Raw genomic sequence first — 25,040 nt, forward strand, 5'->3', positions numbered from 1 at the left:
TCTTCCAGATTAAAATGAGCCATAAATTATTTTTCTCCTTTATTGCTGTCATTTACAGTAGGTAGTAGAAATCTGACAAAGCCCATCTCCTTATGGGGGATGCTCAGCAAGGATTTTATTCTTTATAAAGAACATTCCCTGAAAAGGATTTATATAATGATGTTGGCCAGCTTCCCTGTTCGCTGCACACTTTTTTGGCAGTTGGACAGAGCAACCGCCATTAACTAAGTGTCCTGAGAATCCCCCTTGAAGAGATGGGCTATCCAAAACCTGTCGGTTCTGTCAGATTTCTACTACCTACTGTAAGTGGCAGCAACATAGGAGAAAAGTAATTTATGGTTCATTTTACTCTGCAAAAAATGTACTTTTTTTTTTTTGTGTGTGTTTACATTTCATAAGAGTTGTAAATTCCCGCGATTTTCCGCTCGATCAACGGGATCGATCGATTATTTCCAACATGTTCGATCCGGTTTAGTTCGATACAGCCGTCGATTTTGCATGTTAAGTATGCAAAATCGACGGCAGTATCGATCAAAACCTGATCGAACATGTCCGAAATAATCGATCGATCCCGCTGATCGAGCGGGAAATCACATCGTGTGTATCCAGCATAAGGCTGAAGTGTCACGTAAGTCACACTGACATCTGCTGTTCATTCAGCTTCCACACAGAAAGGCAGAATAGTGAAGAAAAAAATCACAAGGTCATCATTTCTCTGTTTACACAGCAGCACAGAGGTTTTATGGACCCTAATTCGTTTTCAGGTAAGCTGCCTCTGCAGCCCAACTGCTTAGACTGCACAGATCAAACATTAGTTTATTTCCATGTGCAAAAAAAAAAAAAAAAAAAAAAATCAGGTAAGTTTTAAGCAGGATTGGTACTATGTGAACACTCTGACATTTCCATAGAAAGCTTAAAAGAAAACATTCTAGGCGTTTTTTTTTTTCTGGCTGTAAAATTGCGTAAGAAAAAACCTGGGAAATCCCCATGTGTATGAGGCCTGCAGCACAAAAGCTGCATGAGACACAGGAGGAGGCATAGTTCGAAACAGGCTGTCTGCATGTTGGGTTGATGTGGCTTTGTAAAAATGTATAAGCTATAGGCTTGCTATACGGCAGTGGGTCTGGCTGTAAGCCTGGTTTCAGGGGCATAAAGAGATAATTTGCATATTCAGTACTGATGCATTGTGGGTAACCACAGTTGTTCATTTTAAGCTGAATTATTGCAATACCTTTTGGGTTAAGAAGGTAAACCACTCTGAGCATTGCTTTTTAGTAGGAGGGCTTTTTGGTCTCTTAGTTTCCTATACTTTCCTAGTAGTTTAGGTAACACTGAGCTGCTTGGGTATTCTGGTGTAGGAGGAGGGATATAAAGACTGTGAATTTGTCCCATCATTCTACACTGTAGATAGAAATGAGTGTGTGGCTTTCCGTCAGAGACATCCTGTCTGGGTGAGTTTAGAGGAAGATTAGACCAAGTTTTATGAAGCAGAATATGTAAACCAGCAGCTCACTTCCACATTCTGTACATAGTTGCACATTTTCTACAGAAGCACTTATAAGCACACTAAGTGCTGGTTCAGATGGATGGTAAACACAGCATATTTGGCGGCTGTAGAAAGCGTTTCTTAAAAGGGGATTTGCTTACAAGAGCCAGTTTTTCTCCATTCTGTGTGTGGTTTATACCCCATGCATATTTTCCAGCCTAACTCTGTAAATGTATAATAGGATGCTCTGGCAGTTGTGTGTGCTTTGTATAACATAGTTACCTTATATCTGGTGGTCTTATTTCTGACACAGGATGTGACCCAATCCCGTGCAGCATCCCCACCAGTTCCTGCAAGGCGCAATCAGATCAGAGCCTATGGTAAGTGTTTCTAATTTAGAATCAAATCTATGGGAAGATGGCAATAGGTCTTGTAATTAAATAAATAAATAAATCGTCCTTGCATTGTGTTGTGTATACAGTATCCAGTATAATTTCATGCTTATTACAACTAGTGGAGATGTCTGGGCTGCGAAAATCTAATAGTATATAGTACTCTATCACCTCTAGTTATTCTCACATGCAGTAGATAGGGAGGGAGGAGCACACGCAGGCAGAAAGTAGCTCAGCCCCTCCTGCTGCCAGGACTATTACAGCTAGCCTGTGTAGGACAGCCAGGGAGGTAGAGAGAGAAGCGCTGTGTGTGTATATGTGTGGGTGTGTATCCTTAACTTTAGAAATCACTCCTTAATTTAAGGAGAGAACCCTTATTTTAAGGTTTGCCTGAGGTAAATTGCTTAGTGAATGCTAAATGCTTTATCACCATGGTGATAATAGTAAAAACAGCACAAAATCATTATTTAAGACAGGAGAGGAGCTTAGTGAATTGTGGCCAATGTCTCAGTGAAGTGGAAATATGAGCAATAGCAATAATTGAATCAATGTATTTTCCCATCAGATGAGAAGAAGAGTGTGATTAATGAGCTGTCTGAGCTGAGGAAGCAGCTGCGCAGCGAGCAGAAACGCTTAGAGGGTCGCCTACAAGATACAGAAGGAGATGATGAGTCTCTGCCTTCCAGGAGCGGGTATGTCAGGGAATATGTAAAACAAAGAGAAAAACAGTCGAGACCCCCAATAATGTGTTATTGATGATGACAATTGGAGATAATCAACAATAGCAGGTTTATACTCACAAGTGTGGGTTGCCAGTGAGGGCATGAGGGGAAATTAGACCTGTCCCCACTCAGGCTAAGAAGCTGCTCAGGCTAAGAAGCTGCTTCTCCGTAGAAAGGAAGACAAGGGTGATCATACCCATCCACCAGGTGGATAAAAGATGCTTATAAGGATACAGAGGCACCAGATAGAGTAAAATATGCTAAAAACATATTACATGCATATTATGGTGCTTTACATGCGTGCACAACATTTTACTTGCTCCCTATTGTATTTTTGCCTGAGGAAGCGGGCGTGAGACCCGCGAAACACGTTGCAAATAGTTTTGGAGTAAGAATAAATATTTCTGGTAATACATGATTGTTGTGTCTTCCCTGGGGAGGTAAGTCCACCCTTGCCCCCCATTTTATACAGTTTTTAGCATATTTTATCCTATCGGGCGCCTCTGTATCCTTATAAATGTCAGGGAATATATATGTGTCACTGTCAAGTAAAAAGCTCAGTGTAGTTTGCCTTCTTAAAAATGAATATGCATCTATGTCACTCTTCTGAACACCTTCTGAACACCTCCCACTGATTTGTAGGCATGTGAAAATGTATTGCTGCATCACTGACTAAACCAGGATCTAGCGTACAGTCAGCAACATAATTTTAATGTAAATACTACATTAGTATTATAGTGCTTATGGGAATGTCCAGGCTCGCTAAAAAAAAAAAAAAAAAAAAAAAAAGGATCTACTTACCCGGGGCTTCCTCCAGTCCCTGGCAGCCATTATGTTTCACGCCACAGCTCCGCTCTCAGCCGCCGGCCCGGGGTCCCCGCCGGTGCAGAGGCTGACCTCTACTACGCCTGTGCGAGCGCTGTTGTCAATCAAGTCCATGTTGTCCCGGAGTGTACTGTGCAGGCGCAGTAGTTCTGTGCCAGCGCAGTACACTCCGGACAACGTGTACTTGATTGACAGCGGTGCTCGCGCAGGTGCAGTAGAGGATGACCTCGCAAGGTCGGCCTCTGCACCGGCGGGGACCCCGGGCCGGTGGCTGAGAGCAGAGCTGCAGCATGGGACATAGCGGCTGCCAGGGGCTGGAGGAAGCCCCGGGTAAGTAGAGGTTATTCCCAATCACCAAAGTCCAACACCTATAGAAAAGACCTTTCTGTATGCCAGCCTGCTAGGGAAGGGAAAAGTATATCAGTGGAACTTGTGCTGATCTGGGTGGTTGCTCTTGTGTTCAGGCGGAGGAGAGAGAAAAATTCTGCGGATGTCTTTGATCTGGCCAGACAGAAGCTCCAGGCTACAGTAAGAAGACCATCATTAAAGGGACTGGAAAGTGTGAATATGCAGAACATCAGAGACTTTAATGACCTGAAGTACAGAGGTGAGTTGAGATTATGAAGATGTGATTAATGTATTCACAAAGTGGGAAGTCACTAACAGGGCTCTATGATATATTCACATCCTTTACCTTGATGTCAGCCTTGGAACACAGTCAGAATCACTCCTTCAATTAATTACTATAAGCAAATTCAAAAGTTGGATAAACAGCAGCTACAACCCTGTGTTATTTAATATTTTAGGCTCTCTTGAATAATAACACAGGGAACTGAAGAGCCAGAAGAACATGGTTACTTATTTTCATCAGTTACTTTCTGAGCCATAATCTTTACCACATATGTTCAATTGTTTGGACCGGAAGAGAGATGGACTTGACCCACAGGGTAACAGTCCTGGGCACAAGCTCATACAGACACGTCCCTTAGCTACATCCAGGGACTGTTAGTATGGTGACAGTGGGCAGGTTAAGTGGATTATTATTATTATTATTGTTTAGGATTTATAAAGCGCTGCACAGAGTATATGTTATTTCACTGTCAGAGGAGCTCACAATCTAATCCCTGCCATAGTGATGTATCTTTTGTAGTCTAGGGGTAATTTTAGGGACAAGCCATGGGCAAGCATGGTGGTGTAGTGATTAGCACTTTCTCCTTGCAGTGCTGGGCACCTGGTTTGAGTCCCAGCCAGGGCACGGAGTTTATATGTTTTCCCCGTGTCTGCATGGGCTTCCTCTGGGCACTCTGGTTTCCTCCCACAGCCCTAAAACATACAGATAAGTTTTAGGCTTCCCCCTAAATTGGCCCTCGACTGCAATGCATACACTACATGATACATACATTGAGATATGACTATGGTAGGGACTAGATTGTGATCTCCACTGCGGGACAGTTAATTGACAAGAAAATATAGTCTGTATAGCGCTGTGGAAGATGTCAGCGCTATATAAATACTAAATAATAATAATAATCTGTTTGCTTTTGTGGTGTGGGAGGAAACTAGAGTGCTTGGAGGAAACTCACACAGGGAAGAACACACAAACATAGCTTCCTCGCTGGGATTCAAACTGGGGACCAAGCGCTATAAGGCGAGAGCGCTAATCGCTACGCCACCCCGCTGCCCGCAAGAGAAATACTTCAGGCTTCCTTTCCCTACTGCTTCTTGCAACTGTGTTTTTTTCTATTGTAGAACATGTTAGACTGTTCCTTTTATGTTGTCCTCCCTTTGTCTTAGGTACCCGTGTCTTGCCATTACATTTTACAGTGCTACGGAAGATGATGGAGCTATTTAAATCCATAATAATAATTTGCTTGGATTGTCACTGTAGAGTCTGAAGCCTTCAAAAAAATCATGACATTTATCTTCAGCAATATCAGCAGTGCAAAAATGCTGCATTCCGGGGGCAGAACAATGTAATTAAACCCCCCCTATTCCCCGGGGCAAAATGTGGGGAGAGCTTCCTGGTAGAGGCAGAGCTTTGTGCTGTATCTCTGCCTCTACTCATGTCAATCGCCGCCTCTCCCCGCCCCTTTCAGTCTTCTTTCACTGAGAGGGGCGGCGATCAGCGGGGATTGATGCTAATGGAGGCAGAGCTACAGCGCTAATCTCTGCCACCCCAGGCAGCAAAATCCACATCTTGGAAAGTTGTGGAATTTTTCCCCGATATTTGGGAGGTTTAAAGACATTGTTCAGCCGTGGGAATGCAGCGTTTTAGCACTGCTAAAAAGAGGATTTTTAGAAGGCTTCAGACTCTTTAAAGATCCACAGTTCTAAATGTTTAAGTGACCTTGTGGTAGAGAGATTGCAGTGGGCTAAAATTGCTGTATGTATTTCTAAACAGATACGGACACTCGAGAAGGGGTGAGATTTATGTACCCAGACCCTCCAAAGGATAACCAGACACTGGAGATCCAGCAGCAGGCCCTGCTCAGAGAGCAGCAGAGACACCTGAACCGGATGAAAAGGAGGCCACCCATGCCAAATGGTCAGAAGGGTTTGCCTAATTCTTTTCTGCTGGAATATTGTCATGACTTGTTTGAACTATTTGTAGTCTCGCTCAACAGAGCAGCTTATACAGGGAGTGCAGAATTATTAGGCAAGTTGTATTTTTGAGGAATAACTTTATTATTGAACAACAATCATGTTCTCAATGAACCCAAAAAACTCATTAATATCAAAGCTGAATATTTTTGAAAGTAGATTTTAGTTTTTTTTAGTTTTAGCTATTTTAGGGGGATATCTGTGTGTGCAGGTGACTATTACTGTGCATAATTATTAGGCAACTTAACAAAAAAAACGATATATACCCATTTCAATTATTTATTTTTTTCCAGTGAAACCAATATAACATCTCAACATTCACAAATATACATTTCTGACATTCAAAAACAAAACAAAAACAAATCAGTGACCAATATAGCCACCTTTCTTTGCAAGGACACTCAAAAGCCTGCCATCCATGGATTCTGTCAGTGTTTTGATCTGTTCACCATCAACATTGCGTGCAGCAGCAACCACAGCCTCCCAGACACTGTTCAGAGAGGTGTACTGTTTTCCCTGCTTGTAAATCTCATATTTTATGATGGACCACAGGTTCTCAATGGGGTTCAGATCTGGTGAACAAGGAGGCCATGTCATTAGTTTTTCTTCTTTTATACCCTTTCTTGCCAGCCACGCTGTGGAGTACTTGGACGCGTGTGATGGAACATTGTCCTGCATGAAAATCATGTTTTTCTTGAAGGATGCAGACTTCTTCCTGTACCACTGCTTGAAGAAGGAGTCTTCCAGAAACTGGCAGTAGGACTGGGAGTTGAGCTTGACTCCATCCTCAACCCGAAAAGGCCCCACAAGCTCATCTTTGATGATACCAGCCCAAACCAGTACTGCACCTCGCTGGCGTCTGAGTCGGACTAAAGCTCTCTGCCCTTTACCAATCCAGCCACGGGCCCATCCATCTGGCCCATGAAGACTCACTCTCATTTCATCAGTCCATAAAACCTTAGAAAAATCAGTCTTGAGATATTTGTTGGCCCAGTCTTGACGTTTCAGCTTGTGTGTCTTGTTCAGTGGTGGTCGTCTTTCAGCCTTTCTTACCTTGGCCATGTCTCTGAGTATTGCACACCTTGTGCTTTTGGACACTCCAGTGATGTTGCAGCTCTGAAATATGGCCAAACTGGTGGCATCTTGGCAGCTGCACGCTTGACTTTTCTCAGTTCATGGGCAATTATTTTGCGCCTTGGTTTTTCCACACGCTTCTTGAGACCCTGTTGACTATTTTGAATGAAACGCTTGATTGTTCGATGATCACGCTTCAGAAGCTTTGTAATTTTAAGAGTGCTGCATCCCGCTGCAATATATCTCACTATTTTTGACTTTTCTGAGCCTGTCAAGTCCTTCTTTTGACCCATTTTGCCAAAGGAAAGGAAGTTGCCTAATAATTATGCACACCTGATATAGGGTGTTGATGTCATTACACCACACCCCTTCTCATTACAGAGATGCACATCACCTAATATGCTTAATTGGTAGTAGGCTTTCGAGCCTATACAGCTTGGAGTGAGACAACATGAATAAAGAGGATGATGTGGTCAAAATACTCATTTGCCTAATAATTATGCACTCCCTGTATAGCCAGTCAAATTACGTCATGGGGGAGATCAGTAAGTCGTAGGCCTAACATAGTAGCAACTGTTGTATACCAATGGACATTTAATATGGTCTTGAATCATATTGTGTATGATTATTGGCAATATTTCATGCTCCTAATTTTTTATCCTTTGTAAAAAAAAGTATTATGCAGTGATAAGGTACCTAGTGAAAAAATATTCTCCTTTTTGCTTACTTGTGTCTGCGCACAGCAATGTTACTGCATTTTCGTGTATCGACCCCAAATTGTGTCATATAATAGTGGAACTAGGTATGGGCACATAATGAGGTGCAGAATGATTGAAATGGAAGTTTTCAAACAGCACCCCATGATTGTCTTTATTCATGTTGATTTTATCAGCAGTTTGATATTACTGTTTTGAAAATTAGCAATAGTAGACGTATTTTTCTCCCATAGATTTGTATTTAAGTCAGCTATCCATTTTCCTGGTGTCTCCGGTAAAAACAAGTACTTTACCTTGTTTTATATTTAACCACTTGTCCTCCCCGGGACAAGTATCTAGTCCCTGCAAAACAGCACGACAGCTCACAGGGAAGTAAAAACTCGTCTGTTGCCGCCGTGCACTCCTGCTCCCTCCCGCGTGCGTTCTCGCTGCTGATCATTAGAGGGGAGGTCAATGAATGGAAACGCAGTTCCTATTCATTGATCTAAGTCCCCATTGCAATGATCACTGGCATCAATGAGACGCCTGAAGTCCTTGTAAATGAACAAAGTAACGCTTACACGCATTACTTCCTGTTTGCGTTCTAACCATACACTCAGGAAGCTAATGAATTAGGACATCTTGTGGCCAAATATTAAAACTACACCTACATACATTTTTTTTGAAATAAAAAGACCTACACATACATTTAAAATTAACCCCTTACCTCCCACAATCTTCCATAGTTACCCAAATAAAACTTTATTAAAAAAAAAGACAAAAAAATAGAGACTGAACTTTTTTAATATGTATGTCAAGAGGGGTATATTACTGTTATTTTTTAAATGATGGGCTTGTAATTAGTGATGGATGCAAAACTGAAAAAAATGCACCTTTATTTCCAAATATACTATTGGCACCATACATTGTACTATGGAAATATTTTAAATGTTGCAAAAAATGGGACAAATGCGTTAATAAAATGTGTAGGTTTTATCCACATTAGAACATTTTATTTTAAAACTATAATGGCCAAAAGCTGAAAAGAAATGAATTTGTTTCCATTTTTTGTTATTATTCCCCTTAAAATGTAGTTAGAATAAAATAATTCTCAGCAAAAAGTACCACCCAAAGAAAGCCTATTTTGTGGCAAAAACAAAATAATGTATAGATCATTTCAGTGTGATAAGTACTGATAAAGTTATTGGCAGATGAATGGACACAGCGCTGAAATGTGAAAATTGCTCTGGTGTTAAAACCTCCTGAAAACCGTAACGCTCAAGAGGTTAATTACTTTGTGCCCCAGGATTAATTAATTTGCTGTAATAGATGCAAAACCTATAGCTAGCACTAGGCTAGCTAGTACAAGTGTCCGGCACCCCCCGATCCAGCCATTTTATACATTACCCAGCCTGGATCCAGCGATCGGTGCAGCCTTCCCGGTCAGCACCGGTCTTCACTATGGGGAGGATCGCTCATGACGTCACCGATGTCATGCACAAACCCGATCCTCCCCACAGAGAGACCGGAGCTGTGCGGGGAGGCCGCGCGATCGCTGGATCCAGGCTGGGTAATGTATAAAAGGGGGATCGCGGGGAGTGCTGGGCCCTTGTACTAGCTGGCCTAATGCTAGCTAAAGGTTTTGCAGCCATTGCAGCAAATTAATTCATCCTGGGGCAATCCTGAGGACAGAGAGACGCTAAGGAGGTTAAAGGACAGATATGAGGAATTTTTTTTAAATCAACTTACCTGGGGCTTCCTCCAGCCCCTGGCAGACTTCCTGTGCCTTCGCTGCAGCTCTGCTCCCAGCTGGTGTCCCGAGGTCCCCTCCAGGGGTCCCATTCATTACATCTACTGCTCCTGCGCGAGCGCTGCTCGAGATCGCGCTCACGTGGCCTGGAGTGTTCTGCGCAGGTGTAGGCCACCATCTGCAACAGAGGGGACCTCGGGCCACCGACTGGGAGCGGAGCTGCGGCCAGGGCACAGGATGGCTGCCAGGGGCTGGAGGAAGCCCCAGGTAAGTAAATCTTTTTATTTTTTTTAACTTCCTTTTTAAGGGAAAAACCCATAGGGGTGAAGTGGTTAAATATACAGTACATGTATGGTATTATTAGATTGTACAACTCCCTATACCCTATAATCCCACAACTACTCCCTCCCCTCCAGTGATAATGGTTTGCTTTGGCAATGATAACTGTATTTAGTCCTGCCAATAAAACCTTTATGCGATTTGGATTTTAATGGTTTGTAGTATTAATATATGGGTTATCATTTGTAACAGTAGCAGGGATGCACTTTACATCAATATACAAAGGATATGCTTCACAGAATTGCACGCAGTATCGGCATCACCCTGATTTACAGCCTGACCTGACACATTTATTTGTCTTTGTTGCAGAGTTTGAACCAATGCCTACATACAGTCTGCGGCACACTGGAGTGGTAAGAAATCATGTTATTAGAGCCAGTGGCGTAGCTAGGAAGCTGTGTGCCCCAGCACAAGTTTTACATTGGCCCCCCAAGCAATCTATACATAATTGTTATGGCGCACCAAAACCTGCCAAGGACAACCACAATCTCAGAGGTGCAAGAAAGGAATGGGGACCATTTGATTAATGGTTACTACTATCCAAAGCATCTATAGAAGTGATTATTACCAGCACAGGACCAATAAAGAGCTAATAGTGCAGCTGAGGGAGGGCCCCTCTGGCCCAATGATCCGGTGCGGTCACAACCTCTGCATCCCCGATTGCTACGCCTTTGATTACAGCCGTATTTGATATGTAAGTGGGGCATGGTGAGGTATTGCAGGCGGATATATACAGCTAGTGCGGTGGGTGGGGCTTGACATTTTGCTATGGCGCCCAGTAATTTTTGTAGTTGCTCAAGTTGTGATAATCCTGCTGCTTATCTTTTCCTCTACACGTCTTCTAGTCACATATTCTATAACTAGGTTTTGGTGATTCATCGTTGCTTTGTAATTGTCCGCTGTGGATCTAGCTCTGTAAGACCGCATACTGTGATGTTATTATGTTGTGTGTTTTCTAATCTCTCTCTCTTTTCATTATTGAAGCTGAAAGATCCGTCCAAAGACCTGCTGAAGACGTCATTGCTGGAGTCAGAGAGTGCTTTCATAGGTAATCTCCCTCCCTGGCTCACTGCATCAGTCAGTGGTGCTCACATAAAGCCGTCCCGCTGTGTGATGCTGGGGCCCCTCCCCTGTCAGCCTGAAACTAAATACACTGAAGTGATTCTACCCATTAATATCAGTACTGTAAGTTGTTTACAGGGACTTCTTACTAATAACAAACTGCTAGCAGTATATAGAAATAGAGACAAAAGACGTTGTTGACAACTAGTTATATTTAGAAACCTTAAAGAGAAACTCCGACCAAGAATTTTACTTTATCCCAATCAGTAGCTGATACCACCTTTACATGAGAAATCTATTCCTTTTCACAAACAGACCATCAGGGGGCGCTGTACGGCTGATATTGTGGTGAAACCCCTCCCACAAAGAAATTCTGAGTATGTACTCTTGGCAGTTTCCTGTATGTGAACCTTGTTGCATTGTGAGAAATAGTTGTTTACAGCTGTTTCCAACTGCCAAAACAGCAAGCAGCAGCTACATCACCTGCCAGCAGTAAAAATGTCACCATGTGATAAATGTCAGAATATAAATCAGGGATTTAAAAGATTTTACAATGGGCAAACACTGAAGAAATCATTTATACATAATTATTGTAAAAATTAAGCACTTTTTTCATTACATTATTTTCACTGGAGTGCCTCTTTAACAGGGCTAAAAAAAAATAAGTTCCAAGACCAGTGACAGAACATGGAAGCAAAAATCATGTAGCCAGTCACATTCCCCGTTTCCTTTAACAGGTGAAGTCTGATTGGTCTGGCAAACTGCATGATTGTTATTCCTGTTCTCTTTGCACTGGTCATGATCAGTCAGCTCCAGCATTTCCAGTAACCTTATGCCTGGTACACACCATGCAATTTCCAATCAGATTGACGTGTCGAATCGATTCTTTCTGTCAGATGCGATCTGATTTTCGATCGCAAATAAGATCCGAGCAAATAAGAGAAAAAAAATTTACTTACCCGGGACTTCTTCCAGCCCTTTGCAGCCGACATGTCCCACGCTTGCAGTTCCGCTCTAAGCCACCGGCCCAGAGTCCCAGCCGGTGCAGAGTCCGACCTCTCAGTACACTCCGGACAACGTGAACTTGATTGACAGCGGTGCTCGTGCAGGCACAGTAGATGATGACCTCGGCGACATGTTGGCTGCAAGGGGCTGGAGGAAGCCCCGGGAAAGTAGAATTTTTTTTTTATTCTTATTTGCTCGGACATTCCATTTAAAGGACTTCTGAGGCGAGGCGGCTTAAATTTTTTGACTCACCTGGGGCTTCTTCCAGCCCATAACATCTGTCTCGTGCTCTCGCCGCAGCCGTCCTTCCCGTTGTATTGCTCTCCGCCTGTGAAGATTGCGACCCCACTGGCGGGTCAGGTCTTCTGCACTTGCATTCGTGCCCGCGCGTCCATCTCATCTGGCGTTTACTTTTTTTAAGCCCCACTAGCCTTGGAAGTCCTTTAAATCTAAGCAGCTCCTGTCTTCAAATAGCTGAAAGGGCTGCAATGTTTGAGAAGTTCACTCCCCTGCTACCTTTCTGCTGCCATTAACCAGGCTAGGTGTGAAATTCTTCAAGCGTGACTAATGTTTTCTGTTTGAAGTACAGTGGGGAAGACTCAGGGTTTGTGGTCAATTAAGTCTATTTAGGTGACTTCTTATCTGCCTTCCATCATCTGTTGCTCCTCTGTCCACAAGACCTTGCAAGGATGGAAGAGGTAGAAGATTTTAACCCTTAAATGTACAAAAGATGAGGTAAAATTAAAGTTTGTTGTTTTTTTAACCATAAACCACATTTTTATAATGCATTTTTAATTTGCTATAGAGCTAAAAATAATGCTCGGTTCACCTAGCTTTTTCTACAGGAGTGAGGGGAAACACAGAAAAACTCCACCCTGGTTGTATTTAGAAATAATAGGATATCTAATGCTGGGGATACACGGTACGTTTCTGTACCGTGTATCGACCAGCTGATCCGACCAGCTGATAATATTCAGCTGGCCCGATCACGCCGCTTGACCCGCGCACGCTCGATTCCCGCCGGCGGACAAGGGCAGGGAATCGAGCGGCTGATAAGGACTGCCGGCGGGGACACGGCAGGGGTCGATCCGGCGGCTAATTGGCCGCCGGATCGACCCATGTATGCCCAGCATAATTCTTCCTTATCTGCTAGTAATAAATCACTGTAATTTGAGCTGACACCTCTGTCTGGTCTGTGCCTCAGTGACAGGCTATATGTAAACACTGGAGAGTTAATCCTATATGTGCTTCCATGAAACCAGGAAGTAAATGTTACTGGTTACATTTCTCCACAGAAATGCTGCTGTTTAAAGCAATGTTTTTCTGTAAAGGATAATATGAATTGGCTTATCTTTTAGAGCAGAGAGGAAGTCCCGGGTTTAGGTCTGCTTTAACTTGGGCATGGAGTTCACTGGAGCCTCTCAGGTTGCCACTGGAATCCTCTTCCGCTCCTCCATGATAAAGTTATGTAGTAGTTCAGCAGTTGCACTGCATGCAGCATTGCAGAAATGAGTTTGTGCATTCTTGCTGATACACCACCGTGCAGCCACTGATCAACTACGGTATATTTTTATTAATTGAATTGGAATGCATGGAGTGAAGAGCAGTGGATCGTACCGCAGAACCAATGGATAATGACTTTAGGCATCCATCAGACCAGTCTTTCTTAACCCTTTCACCCTGGAGGAAGCCATTAAATAATTTTTGGATGTCTGGGAACCCCTGTATCAGCGGAGGGAGTGGGGTGTATTTTGCAAAAGGCACAGTCTTTAAAAGAAGGTGTGGCTAAAAACATTTTGTAACTGTAACAGCCTCCTTATTTAGCCCCCATTCCGTGTTCTTCCTCTATAAAGCTCCCTATAATGCTAGGTACACACTATACCGGTTTTCTGGTATGCTGGGAACACGTTTCATTTTCCCGCACGTTAGATGCATTCGATTGATAAATTCCATCATGTCCGATATTCCGCTCAAACATTTTACAGCTCGATTCCTCATAGAATTGAATGGAAAAAAGAGAAGAAAAACGAGCAGAAGAGAAGAGAATCGAGTGGTAAATGGATCGAGTGTTCCCAGCATTAGATTTTCTGTTAGATTTGCCTGCCAGATAGATTTTTTCCAACATGTAAAAATCTATCTGGCAGGTAAATCTAACAGAAAGTTGTATGGTGTGTACCTAGCACAGTAACCTGAGTTAGTGTTTCTTATTGTAGTTCTGCCCTACAATAGGGCTCTTTATTTTACTGCCTCACTATCACAGTTTTTATTACAGCGCTCATTATTCTGACTCCCAATTTAGACATTCTTTTTGTAGAAAAGCCAAGGAGGTACTTGTCTCACTAGCTGTTAGGGACACAGATCCATGATCAAATGTTTGGATGAATATGCAGAGTTCGGTTTGAATGTAACCAGAATTTGCAAAATAAGAAATAACACTTAAAGGGAAGGTCCAAGCAAAAAAAAAAAATGAGTTTCACTTACCTGGGGCTTCTACCAGCCCCATGTAGCCATCCTGTGCCCTCGTAGTCACTCACTGCTGCTCCAGTCCCCTGCTGGCAGCTTTCTGACCTCGGAGGTCAGGGCCACATTGCATACATTTTTACGCATTCCAGCTAGTGCAGGAACAAAAATGTACGCGTTGCACCACTAACGCGTAAAAATGTATGTGTTAATGTTCCTGCACTAGCGGGAATGTGTAAAAATGTACGCAATTCAGCCCTGACCTCCGAGGTCAGAAAGCTGCCAGCGGGAAACTGGAGCAGCAGTGAGTGAGTACGAGGGCACAGGATGGCTACATGCGGCTGGTAGAAGCCCCAGGTAAGTGAAACTCATTTTTTTTTTTTGCTTGGACCTTCCCTTTAACATAGATGGGACAACTCAGGTGAGGTAGCTGCCAGTCAACTAACAGATTGATTGAGGTGCCAAATCAGATGTGCCATGTGCAGTAGTATCAGTTTCCTCTTATGTAAATGCAACTCCTGGGTGGACTGGGATTTGCGCTATTGGCCACACCTGGGTGAACCTGCTGGTAAATGGAACTTAAGTGAAATTCAAATCTGCTTTATTGTAGGTGAAAATGGAGAACCTTACCCAACCTTCATTGAGCCAGTCCTAGACTTGCAGACCACAGCCAGAGAGCGCAGAAGATACAAACAGCAGCCGCTGGACTTTGAGGTATGAAATGCTTGAAATAAGTGTCATATCGGTGTTCCTGAGGTTTGCTACTGCATCATGGTGTATGATATGTCTGTTCTCAGAATGAGATCCCTCCTGTGCCTCCTCTGCCCCTGAACCAGCCAGACAGCTACTCAATCAACTCCGCCTCCAGCCTCAATGTGGAAGAACTGCAAAGCAAGAATGAGGAGCGTCTGAGGCGGCTAAATATCCTGCAGAAGAGCACAGTGAGCATAGGTAGGAAATCCACCAGTGTGATCGCTGGTATAGTCTATCCGCATTATTTACTAAAGCTTGTGACAGAAGACCTGGTTTAGTTGCCTGTAGTAGGCAAGCACTCTTTCTACATCCCATACTTCACTTGTACAAAAAAAGGGACAGTCTGACTCCAGGATCGACAAACCAGCTCTTCCTTACAGCAAACTTGCTTCTTCCTGCACCTGAGTAATCTAGAGCCTGCATTTTATACATCTACCTCTTGGTCAAACTTCCAGTTCTGCCCCCATTGCACACACACTAGCGTAATTACGTTACTGCATGGCGCAACGTGTTTCTGAAGGGGGATACTTTGTCCAACACTTTGATCCACATAGCCTGACGCTGGGCCCAGACTATATCCAGCAACGGCGCCACCAGGCCGCTAGCCCAAATACGCCCATGTAAAGTGTCAGACTTAAGGTGGCCACACACAATACAATAAAATGGTCCGATTTTACAGCAATTCGAGAAAACCGATCGTATCTCCCGAAAAAAATCGAAAGCTTTTTTTTTCATTCGACTGAAAAATCTGATCGGATTTCCTGTTTTTTTTTTTCAATTTATATCGATCCGGAATGCCAGATATTTCTCATAAATTTTTTTAAAGATTGTATGGTGTGTGTTAATTTGTCAGTTAAATATACACACCCTAGCAATTTTCTCAGTTTCCAATCAGTTTTATCATAATTGGGGAAAATTGAACATAGGTGTGTGTGGTACATTGGTCATATTTTTGAAATGTTACAATCAGTCAGAAAAATTTATTGCAATTCTTAAATTGAACAGATATTTAAAAAATGGTATGGTGTGGGTCCAGCCCTTTGATCTAAAAGAGTCTGTCAGCAGCAGCCATGGTTTCCTGTGTCAGACTGTCTGTCATTGGTGCCACAGTCACAGGATTGGAATGGGTTAAGGCATTCTGGGCCTCATGCTATGAAGGTAGTACTGTTTATTTTGTACCTTTTACATCAGATACCCCCCCAAAAATGTATGAGATATGAGCATTTGAAGAAAAAAAGTAAAAAACAAAAAAATCACAACTTACAGCATCACTATAACATTTCTTATATTTACAGTTAATAATTACCTGCCCTGCGGGTCCTTTGTGTTCAACTCTCCTCCTAAGCCATGTAAGCATCAACTTCCAGCACATAGCCCCTCCCCCTTGCAGATGAGTAGAATGGCACTCTCTGTACCGGAGATAGAGTACCACAAAACTGCCTCAGCACTTATCTGCAGGAGGCTGGGCTACACACTGGAAGTCGGTGCTTATGTAATGGGAAGAGAGAAGAACACAAAGGACCCGGCAGGTAAGTATAACTTTTTATGGTAACGGAATATGTGAAAAGTGTGTTTTAGACTTTATAGTCACTTTAATTACACTGCAGTGTGATCTCTACAGTTATGCTGAGGGTTCATGAGAGGATCACATATTCCTTCTTGTACTAGAAGTTCATTACAGGAACTGTCAAGGTATATCTAGAGCATACGTGTAATTTGTTTTATTTTATTTGTTCAGATGATGATCCGGAGGGCTTTGGAAATGCTGAAGACATCCTGAAACACTTGCCCAGAAAGCAGAGCGCCAGACCTCAGTCTGTGGACACCGTAGCAACAGAGCCATGGATGCGGCCTGGCACCTCCGAGACGCTCAAAAGGTTTATGGCTGGCCAGATGAACCAGAGCAAGCCGTCAAGTGACAATGCCTTACCCTTCAACTGGCAGGGCCTGTCCACTGCCCATGGGTAACGGCTGCAGTGTAAGGGCTACTTCTGAGTGAAAAGCTAGCACAGCAAGCTCACCATGGAAATAAAATCCTATTTATTTTTTTAATCCAATATTATGGGGCAATTGAATATTTCTTTTACAGAAAAATATGAATATAGTGTATCGTCTTTTAAAGAGGAAGATGCCACAAGAGCGGAAAGACCCTGTGGCGTCCTTCCTTTGCAAGCAGTAAAACCATTCCTGAATAATATACGATTTATCAATATACAAGGGTTCTCCAAAAAGTAACAGCTATTTGTTTTTATCTGCAAGGTATTCTTTCTGTGTGATTTAACTTGCATCTGTCAGGTTAATCTCTCCTCTCCCTGCACCGCATGTCAAATGACTGCAGAACGCCAGTAATTGTTTGTTCAGAAGTATTAACATGAAGCCCACCTATTTTCACAATTCCTCCAACCCATAGGTGAGGAGAGTGATGCTTATGTGGAGAAATAATTAGAAGATACAGTGTGTCTAAAATAAAATAAATAAAATGTTTCCAAAATGGAATGCAGCTATTACTTTCTGGACGACCCTCCTAGTAGAGCAGGAAAACATATGCATGAAGGCTTAAAGGGAACCCAAACCAACCTGTAAAAAATGAGTTTCAATTAACTTGGGCTTCTACCGGCCCCCTGCAGCCGCCCTGCCCCCATGCCGTCACTGAACGATGCTCAAGTCCCCTCCTGCTCCTTTGTTTTGATTCTAGCGACTGAAGCCAGTCGATGGTCACTGCGTCTGCGCGGCCTTGGCTTTGCATGTCCTCAATTGTGCTCCCATCTCTGGAAGCTTCTAGCGCATGCCAGGGCCCTGCAGACGCAGTGGCCATCGACTGGCTCAGTCACCAGAATTGAAACTGAGGCACAACGGGGGACCGAAGTATTGTTCAGTGACGGTACGTGCACAGGCATGTCGCATGCTGCAGGGGGCCGGTAGAAGCCCCAGGTAAGGTCAATTTAGGTTGCCTTTAAGAATGTGCATAAAGGGTATTTCTATTTAGATTGTATGTGTTGCTGTAGTGCAGTGTAATTCCTGTTGGCGTCGCTGTGCAGCATCTATGCTGATGGGCAGCTATACTATTTGATAATCACTGGTATGTAGCCTTAACCACTTGAGGACTGCAGTGTTAAGCCCCCCCCCCCCAAAGACCAGGCCATTTTCAGTTAATAGGCCGCTTTAAGGCCAAACTGCAGGGCTGCACAACTCAGCACACAAGTGATTCCCCCCCCCCCTTTTTCTCCCCACCAACAGAGCTCTCTGTTGGTGTGGTCTGATCCGCCCCCCAGTTGTTTGGGGGTGGGGGGGGGGGTTGCAAATATTTATTCTTATTTATTTTTATTAAATTTACGTATTTTATAAAATAAAATAAAAAATACGTAAATTTAATAAAAATAAATAAGAATAAATATTTGCAACCCCCCCCCCCCCAACAACTGGGGGGCGATCAGACCACACCAACAGAGAGCTCTGTTGGTGGGGAGAAAAAGGGGGGGGGGGGAAATCACTTGTGTGCTGAGTATTTTTTTTATTTTATTCTCCCACCCACCCGCCGCCAGCCAATCACGTCGAGCGGCTGTCATAGGTTTCAGCCTATGAGAGCCAATCGTTCTCTCTCGTGCCCCAGGTGGACAGCAATGTCGCACGGCTGTCCCCAGTACAGCACTGTTGCGGATCGCAGCGCTGTACAAAATAATTCGACAGCGGATCGCCGTCTAACAGTCTCCCGAGTGGCGATCGTCGCTCGGAGACTGAAGGCGAGGGGGAGCTCCGCCTTCCGAGCAGGAGATGTGCGTGCAGCCTGCGCACGATCTGCTGCTGGCCCCATAGATAGCCGTTCACGCCAATCGGCGTGGAGCGGTCCTGGGGCTGCCGCACTGCTCACGCCTATTGGCGTGGAGCAGTCGGCAAGTAATTGAATTTTGTATTTCTCCAAAGCCCATTCTGTAACAGCTGTGGATGGCCGCATGATCTGCAGTGGAGAAGGTAGAGACATATAAACTTCCTGTTTACTCTACTCTGCATGTGTGTTATAGGTAACACATGTGCATAGCTGAGCAACAGGGACTGTCTGCTAAATCCATTCTGAATGAAGCTGTGACTTTCCGCAGCTGTTACAGCAAGCACTTTGGTGGAATATGAAATGATTAAGGATGCATTCACACTGTATCTGTAGTGTTGCATAGTAATTCTGTATGTGAACTCGCTTCCCATGCAATTCTATGGTTCCACATCTCTGCGCTGTAACAGATTGTGTGTCATTCTAAAACTCGCAGCTTGCAGGCTTTGAAGTAATGTGTGTTATGCGCTCAGTGTCCATTGCAGCTCACACACATTATAACGTGTTATGCAACGCGCAGTGTGAATCCAGCCTTGTGCCACTACTAATCAGCCATCAAACCACCCCTTCATAACAGCACTGCACTACAGCTACAAGCAAACCCTACATATTAGTATTCACATTCTTATGCCTTTATAAATCACTGGTCCTTAAGCCTGGTACAATAATGGGTGTTAGCGTTCTGGACCATGCAGGCATGAGCTGTAGTGCAAATGCGTGGGGTTCCCCATGCTCACAAATACACACATGGCCACTGTGCGCAGCACGGTCACGGCTCTGCACATGTGCGCTCGGCTGACATGGATGCAGACCACAGGTGCAGATTCCCAGGGAATTTATTAGGTAGGATTATAGCTTCCCATTGACCGGGTAATAAAAACTTTTTTCTTCATTATCGTTATCTTGAATCTGCTCATTAAAGGGATCCTTCATTGTACTGAAACATTGTTTACTGGATTGTAAATGGCTGGATCACAGTAGTGCAGTTGATGTGTTCGTTTTTCACTCGAATTTACATTAGTCTTGGTGCATTGACCATGGTTCAGCTGTAGCGGGCCCATATTGCCCATGGACGGCAGGATGGTTCGGCTGTAGCGGGCCAATATTGCCCATGGACGGCAGGATGGTTCGGCTGTAGCGGGCCCGTATTGCCCATGGACGGCAGGATGGTTTGGCTGTAGCGGGCCCATATTGCCCATGGACGGCAGGATGGTTTGGCTGTAGCGGGCCCATATTGCCCATGGACGGCAGGATGGTTTGGCTGTGGCGGGCCGATATTGCCCATGGACGGCAGGATGGTTCGGCTGTAGCGGGCCCATATTGCCCATGGATGGCAGGGATTTGGGATAACTCCAGGATAAGCTTCTATTCCCTTTTGGAAAATGCACAGAATAGCGTTGGGGGGGGTCGTCTCAGATCCATCCGCTTAGCACAGTCATGTTTGTGCCTTTCCAGGATTGAATGTCCATCACTGAAGCACTTTTCTCCTCACTTTCGTGTTGCTTATGAATGTTACAATAATGAAGAAATAGATATTTGTATATTTAAGATAAATGTAACCGCTATTTTTGTGTATACAAGCGTAGCTGGAAAGGGAAGTGCTAATTTCTTTCATCCATTCTGATGCTGCTATTCAGATTGTTTATCTGCCTTCTATATATTTATAGGATTATTGAAAGTAAAACCCCATTTTTATATACACTAAACCAATCCACTCCGTGCCTGCCTTACACATTGCAAGGATCTTGGCAAACTTTATTGCACTTACCTGTTTCTGGAATGTGTGTATAAACTGAAACAAACCATTTAGGGGCAATTCAATTCATACCTGTATTAAGCAGAGAGAGAAGGTCAGCAAGGCACTGCTCCTTAAAAGCCCTTTATTCCAGTCAGTTATAGACAGTGGAGTTGTAAGGTGCCTGAAAGCTGTTTCACAGGGTAGAATCTGCTTCTTTAGAGGCAGAACATGTTTTGCCTCCGAAGAAGCAGGTTCTAGCCTGTGAAACAGCGGTCAGACACCTTACAACACCACTGTCTTGTACCACTGTCTATAACTGACTGGAATAAAGGGCTTTTAAGGAGCAGTGCCTTGCTGACCTTCTCTCTCTCTGCATGACAATGTTTGGTTGAAGACCATGCTCCTTTCATCCCACGTCAGTCTGCCTTGCTGCATAACTGTTCCAGGTACTCTATCCTCTCTGATACCTGTATTAAGTAGGAGAGTATGCATCTGCAATAAGCACATCAGTTCAAGCACACAAAACAAACTTTACATTCCACTGGGCATGAAACTTCTTAGCCAAAGATAACACTTGTAGTGCAAAAATTGTGTAGCTAGAAATGCCATATTTAGCATGTCCGACCTCTAAGTGTACTTATCTACCTACTCTGTTTCAGGCTGGAATAGCAGTTCAAAACCATTTAATGTAATAGACTTTACAAATGAGAACTGGTTCTGCTCATACTCCCCGCTAGACACAATTTACCTTTGAGGAAACCAGTGTGGTTTGCTGCAAAGACTGATGCATTCTGCACAGACTTCCTCTTCCATGTAGAACCTGGTGGAAGAATGTGTGCAAAATATTCACAAACAAGCAGAGATCTACACTAAAGTTTGCTGAGATCCTGGTGTAGGCTGTATGGCTGGACTGGAGTATTATGAAGATATTTATTGAAGATGGGCATGCACTTCTCAGTATAAGGCTGCTGGAGCTTTCTTGGTATGCTTGTTAGCATTTTGCTAGTATAGCCATTTCTGCTGAGCCTGACAATGTGGCAACACAACAATCGATTCCAGATGCATATACATAGACTGTGAGCCACACTGGCAGTTACAGATCAGCCAGAGCCAGCTGGGCACAGTCACCGATCTCTTATGCTGGGAATACATCAAGAGATTTTCGGACATATAGATGGTTCAATAGATCATTTCCAACAGGTCTGATCTGCGATTGTTTTTCTGATTGATTTCTCATAGAAGTGCATTAAAATCGATCTGAGAAACGATCACACAGTAAATCTGCTGAAAAAGCTCATTGTGTATTCCTAGCATTAGTGACTCTCACTTTCTCCCACCTAATGAAATAATCAGAACGTGTGTGAAAGAACAAAGGCATCTAGTTCACAAACCTCGGTCACAGCACTCTGATTTTATGTATAACGATAAGCAGGAGCTGTTCTGCACAAAACTCTTCTTCAAACCTTTTTCTCTACCTACTGACAAAGTGTAACTGGATAAAGCAGGGAAAACCTTTCTTGGGCAAACATTTTTTTTTTAATTACAGCATAAATTGTTTCTTTCCCATGCCTGTTTTTAAAACCCCAGTGTGCATTGTCCTGGGGGCACCAGGCAATAAGGAAAGGTATCTTCTTTCATGTCATATTACTCTATTATTTGTGAACAAGTAAAGGTTTACTTGAAGCACCCTGACAGGAAATGCACATCTATAAATTGTGAATTCAGCACATTCACCATTTTCTGAGGGCGTTTATCAGGTATGAAGCCCAGAAACCCATCACCATCAGCTGAAAAGGAAGTTGAGGGCTCTGCACCCTTCACAAGATCAGGTCCATCCCTTTTCCTGCCTTGCGTATGAGGAATGATAATAACCTTTGGCTGAAAAAGGTGATTGGCGACTCATACAATGGGCAATTTTTTTTTTTTTTACATATACTGCTGGCATTGAATGCTCTGCTTCGTGTTATCTGCACAGCTTATTGAATTACATTTACATCGTCTGATCAGATCTCTTTGCTAAAACTAGACCATTTGTGACTGCAATGGGTAGTTTTCCCGGAGCTGCTGTGGCAGCCTACAAATGGGCTGACAACATAGGATCTTTTTGCCTGTAAAATCAGGTTTAGGTTAAAGTTAATTTATTTTGTTTGGTCTTTCCTCAGTATCCTCTCTGTTTTATGTATCACTTGTCCTGTTTGCTCTCTTCCCTCCACCCAGGTTCCATCCATTTTACAGGTATAATCTGAGAGATGAATGGCTTGGTATCTAAAATGCCCTTCTAGCTGTTTCCAAGATTAAGTTGTGTATTCAGCAGAATTGAATTCCCCTCTAAACAGTGTATGCCCTTATATCTTCAGAATTAGACCACTAAATCTTGCAATACACGGTTAGATGTATTCTTGATCGGGTAAATGATCAGTATCTCCCCAAGGTACCTTGATTACAGCAGTAGTAAAAAGTAGTGTTGGTCAATAATTCCATTGATGTAGGGTTCCACCAATGTGGAATTCAATTGGTCCTTTTTCAAGCTGCATATATTTGCATAATCCTGCATCATTTCAGAATTATTTGCATCTTATCGACCATTCTTTGTAAAAATGTCTTATAAAGCAGGCCAGAGTCTCCTAGAATCTAAAATTGCTAAAAAAAAATAAAATCAAAAGCAGAACTATTCATTTAATTTTTTTGCCGTTTGAAGAAAAATAAATAAAATGCTGTTGCATAATTTGAATGTTCCTTTTACACTAAAAGAAGAATGGTTTTCAACCCTAGTGTCAGCAGCGCAATGTTTCGCTGGTGCTACCTGGGGGTTGTTTAGCCCTAGTGCAACCAGCATAGTTTTCTGTTGGTGCTTTCTCGGCTCTAGTGCAAGCAGTGCTGTGTTCCACTGTTGCTTCCCCGGTGTTGCTCAGGTCTAGTGCAAGCAGTGCTGTGTTTCGCTGGTGCTTGTCCAGCAAGTGACAGATACCAGCTGGTGTACTACAAGAATGTATACTCCTATCTGCAGTACAAGCCCTGATGACTATGGGCCGTGCTCTGTAGAGCAGTATTGTAATACTTGAATTTCAGTGGACACAAAGCTGTAAGATGATCTCCATAGTTTGAAGTAACATTTCTGAACAAATAGCAGCCTGTGCTGTGCTTCTAGTTTACCAGTCTGGTGTAACCAGATGCCGCATGAGCTCGTATTAGCTTCAGGTCACCTTATTTATTTGTAATGAAAAAGAAAATGTTTCATAGCTTGTTCAACTTTCTTGTGCACTGAAACTTTTGTTTTGTTTGTAATGTTTTGTTGACTTGGCTTATTTCTAATGAAGTATGTTTTTTAACTTAATAAAATTATATTTTGTCATTTTATCCATGGTTTTGTCTTTTCAAGTAACTATAATCACAATTTGCATTTAAAGAGAACCTGAGCTGAAGCTCAGGTTCAGAAATCTATACTTGCTTAAACAGGAGGCCTCTGGATCCTAATGAGGCTTCCCACTGTGTCCTCCGGTCCCCCATTGCCACTTGTGGACTCCCTTGTCAGCAATCTTCTGGTGATCCAAGCTCAGCGATGGGGAACCAGAAGATGGCATGGGAAGCCTCATTAGGATCCTGAGGCTTTCCTCTCTTAGAGACACTGAAGCGAAAATAAAATGATTTTATATGTGTAGTACAGCTAAGAAATAAAACATTAAGATCAGATACATCAGTCTAATTGTTTTCAGTACAGGAAGAGTTAAACTTCAGTTATCTCTATGCAAAAAAGCCATTAAGCTCGACAACTTTCAAAGTCTTGGAGAGGGCTGTCTTATGACTTTTATTATCTCAACTGTTAGTGAACTATTTACTTTTTCTCTGCCAGAGGAGAGGTCATTAGTTCACAGACTGCTCTGAAAGAATCATTTTGAATGCTGAGTGTTGTGTAATCTGCACATATTATAGAATGATGCAATGTTAGAAAAAACACTATATACCTGAAAATAAAAATTTTCTTTGCTGCTAATCTTCTAGTAATTATTCATAGTACACAACCAATTCATTATGTTTTGTTTTTTTTCGCTTCAGTGTTTGTTTAAGACAAGTGTTTGGTTTTGTACGGGGACTTAGGCTCAGGCACACTTTAAGGGTTTTGTTTTTTTTCACACTTTGAGTTGTGATAAAAATGCAGCCCAACAGTGCTGATAAATGGCATCACATTTTCCACATACGGTGCAAGAATGCTTCACTGCCACTGTAAATGCGCACATTGGCCTCAATTCACCAAGCTCATCTCCTGTCTTTAATAACGTTTCTAGTGTTATCACCATGGTAGTATTCAGGAAACATT

The 25,040-nt window shown here is 43.0% G+C and overlaps 1 protein-coding gene across 3 annotated transcripts in view; it reads left to right on the plus strand.

The window, feature by feature from the left end:
* The window catches only part of CSPP1 (centrosome and spindle pole associated protein 1), a 106,813-nt gene extending 89,592 nt beyond the window's left edge, over positions 1-17,221 (plus strand). For all 3 annotated transcript variants that reach the window (XM_068237464.1, XM_068237465.1, XM_068237466.1), the window contains 9 exons: positions 1,800-1,866; positions 2,444-2,570; positions 3,890-4,032; positions 5,827-5,970; positions 10,194-10,237; positions 10,869-10,932; positions 15,022-15,125; positions 15,209-15,362; positions 16,903-17,221. In XM_068237464.1, the coding sequence (XP_068093565.1) occupies positions 1,800-1,866; positions 2,444-2,570; positions 3,890-4,032; positions 5,827-5,970; positions 10,194-10,237; positions 10,869-10,932; positions 15,022-15,125; positions 15,209-15,362; positions 16,903-17,132 (1,077 nt within the window). In that variant the 3' untranslated portion in view covers positions 17,133-17,221. The remainder of the gene's footprint in view (positions 1-1,799; positions 1,867-2,443; positions 2,571-3,889; positions 4,033-5,826; positions 5,971-10,193; positions 10,238-10,868; positions 10,933-15,021; positions 15,126-15,208; positions 15,363-16,902) is intronic.
* Positions 17,222-25,040: the final 7,819 nt, after the last annotated feature.

The sequence above is a fragment of the Hyperolius riggenbachi genome, chromosome 5 (assembly GCF_040937935.1).
Source record: "Hyperolius riggenbachi isolate aHypRig1 chromosome 5, aHypRig1.pri, whole genome shotgun sequence".
NCBI classification, from domain to species: Eukaryota; Metazoa; Chordata; class Amphibia; order Anura; family Hyperoliidae; genus Hyperolius; species Hyperolius riggenbachi.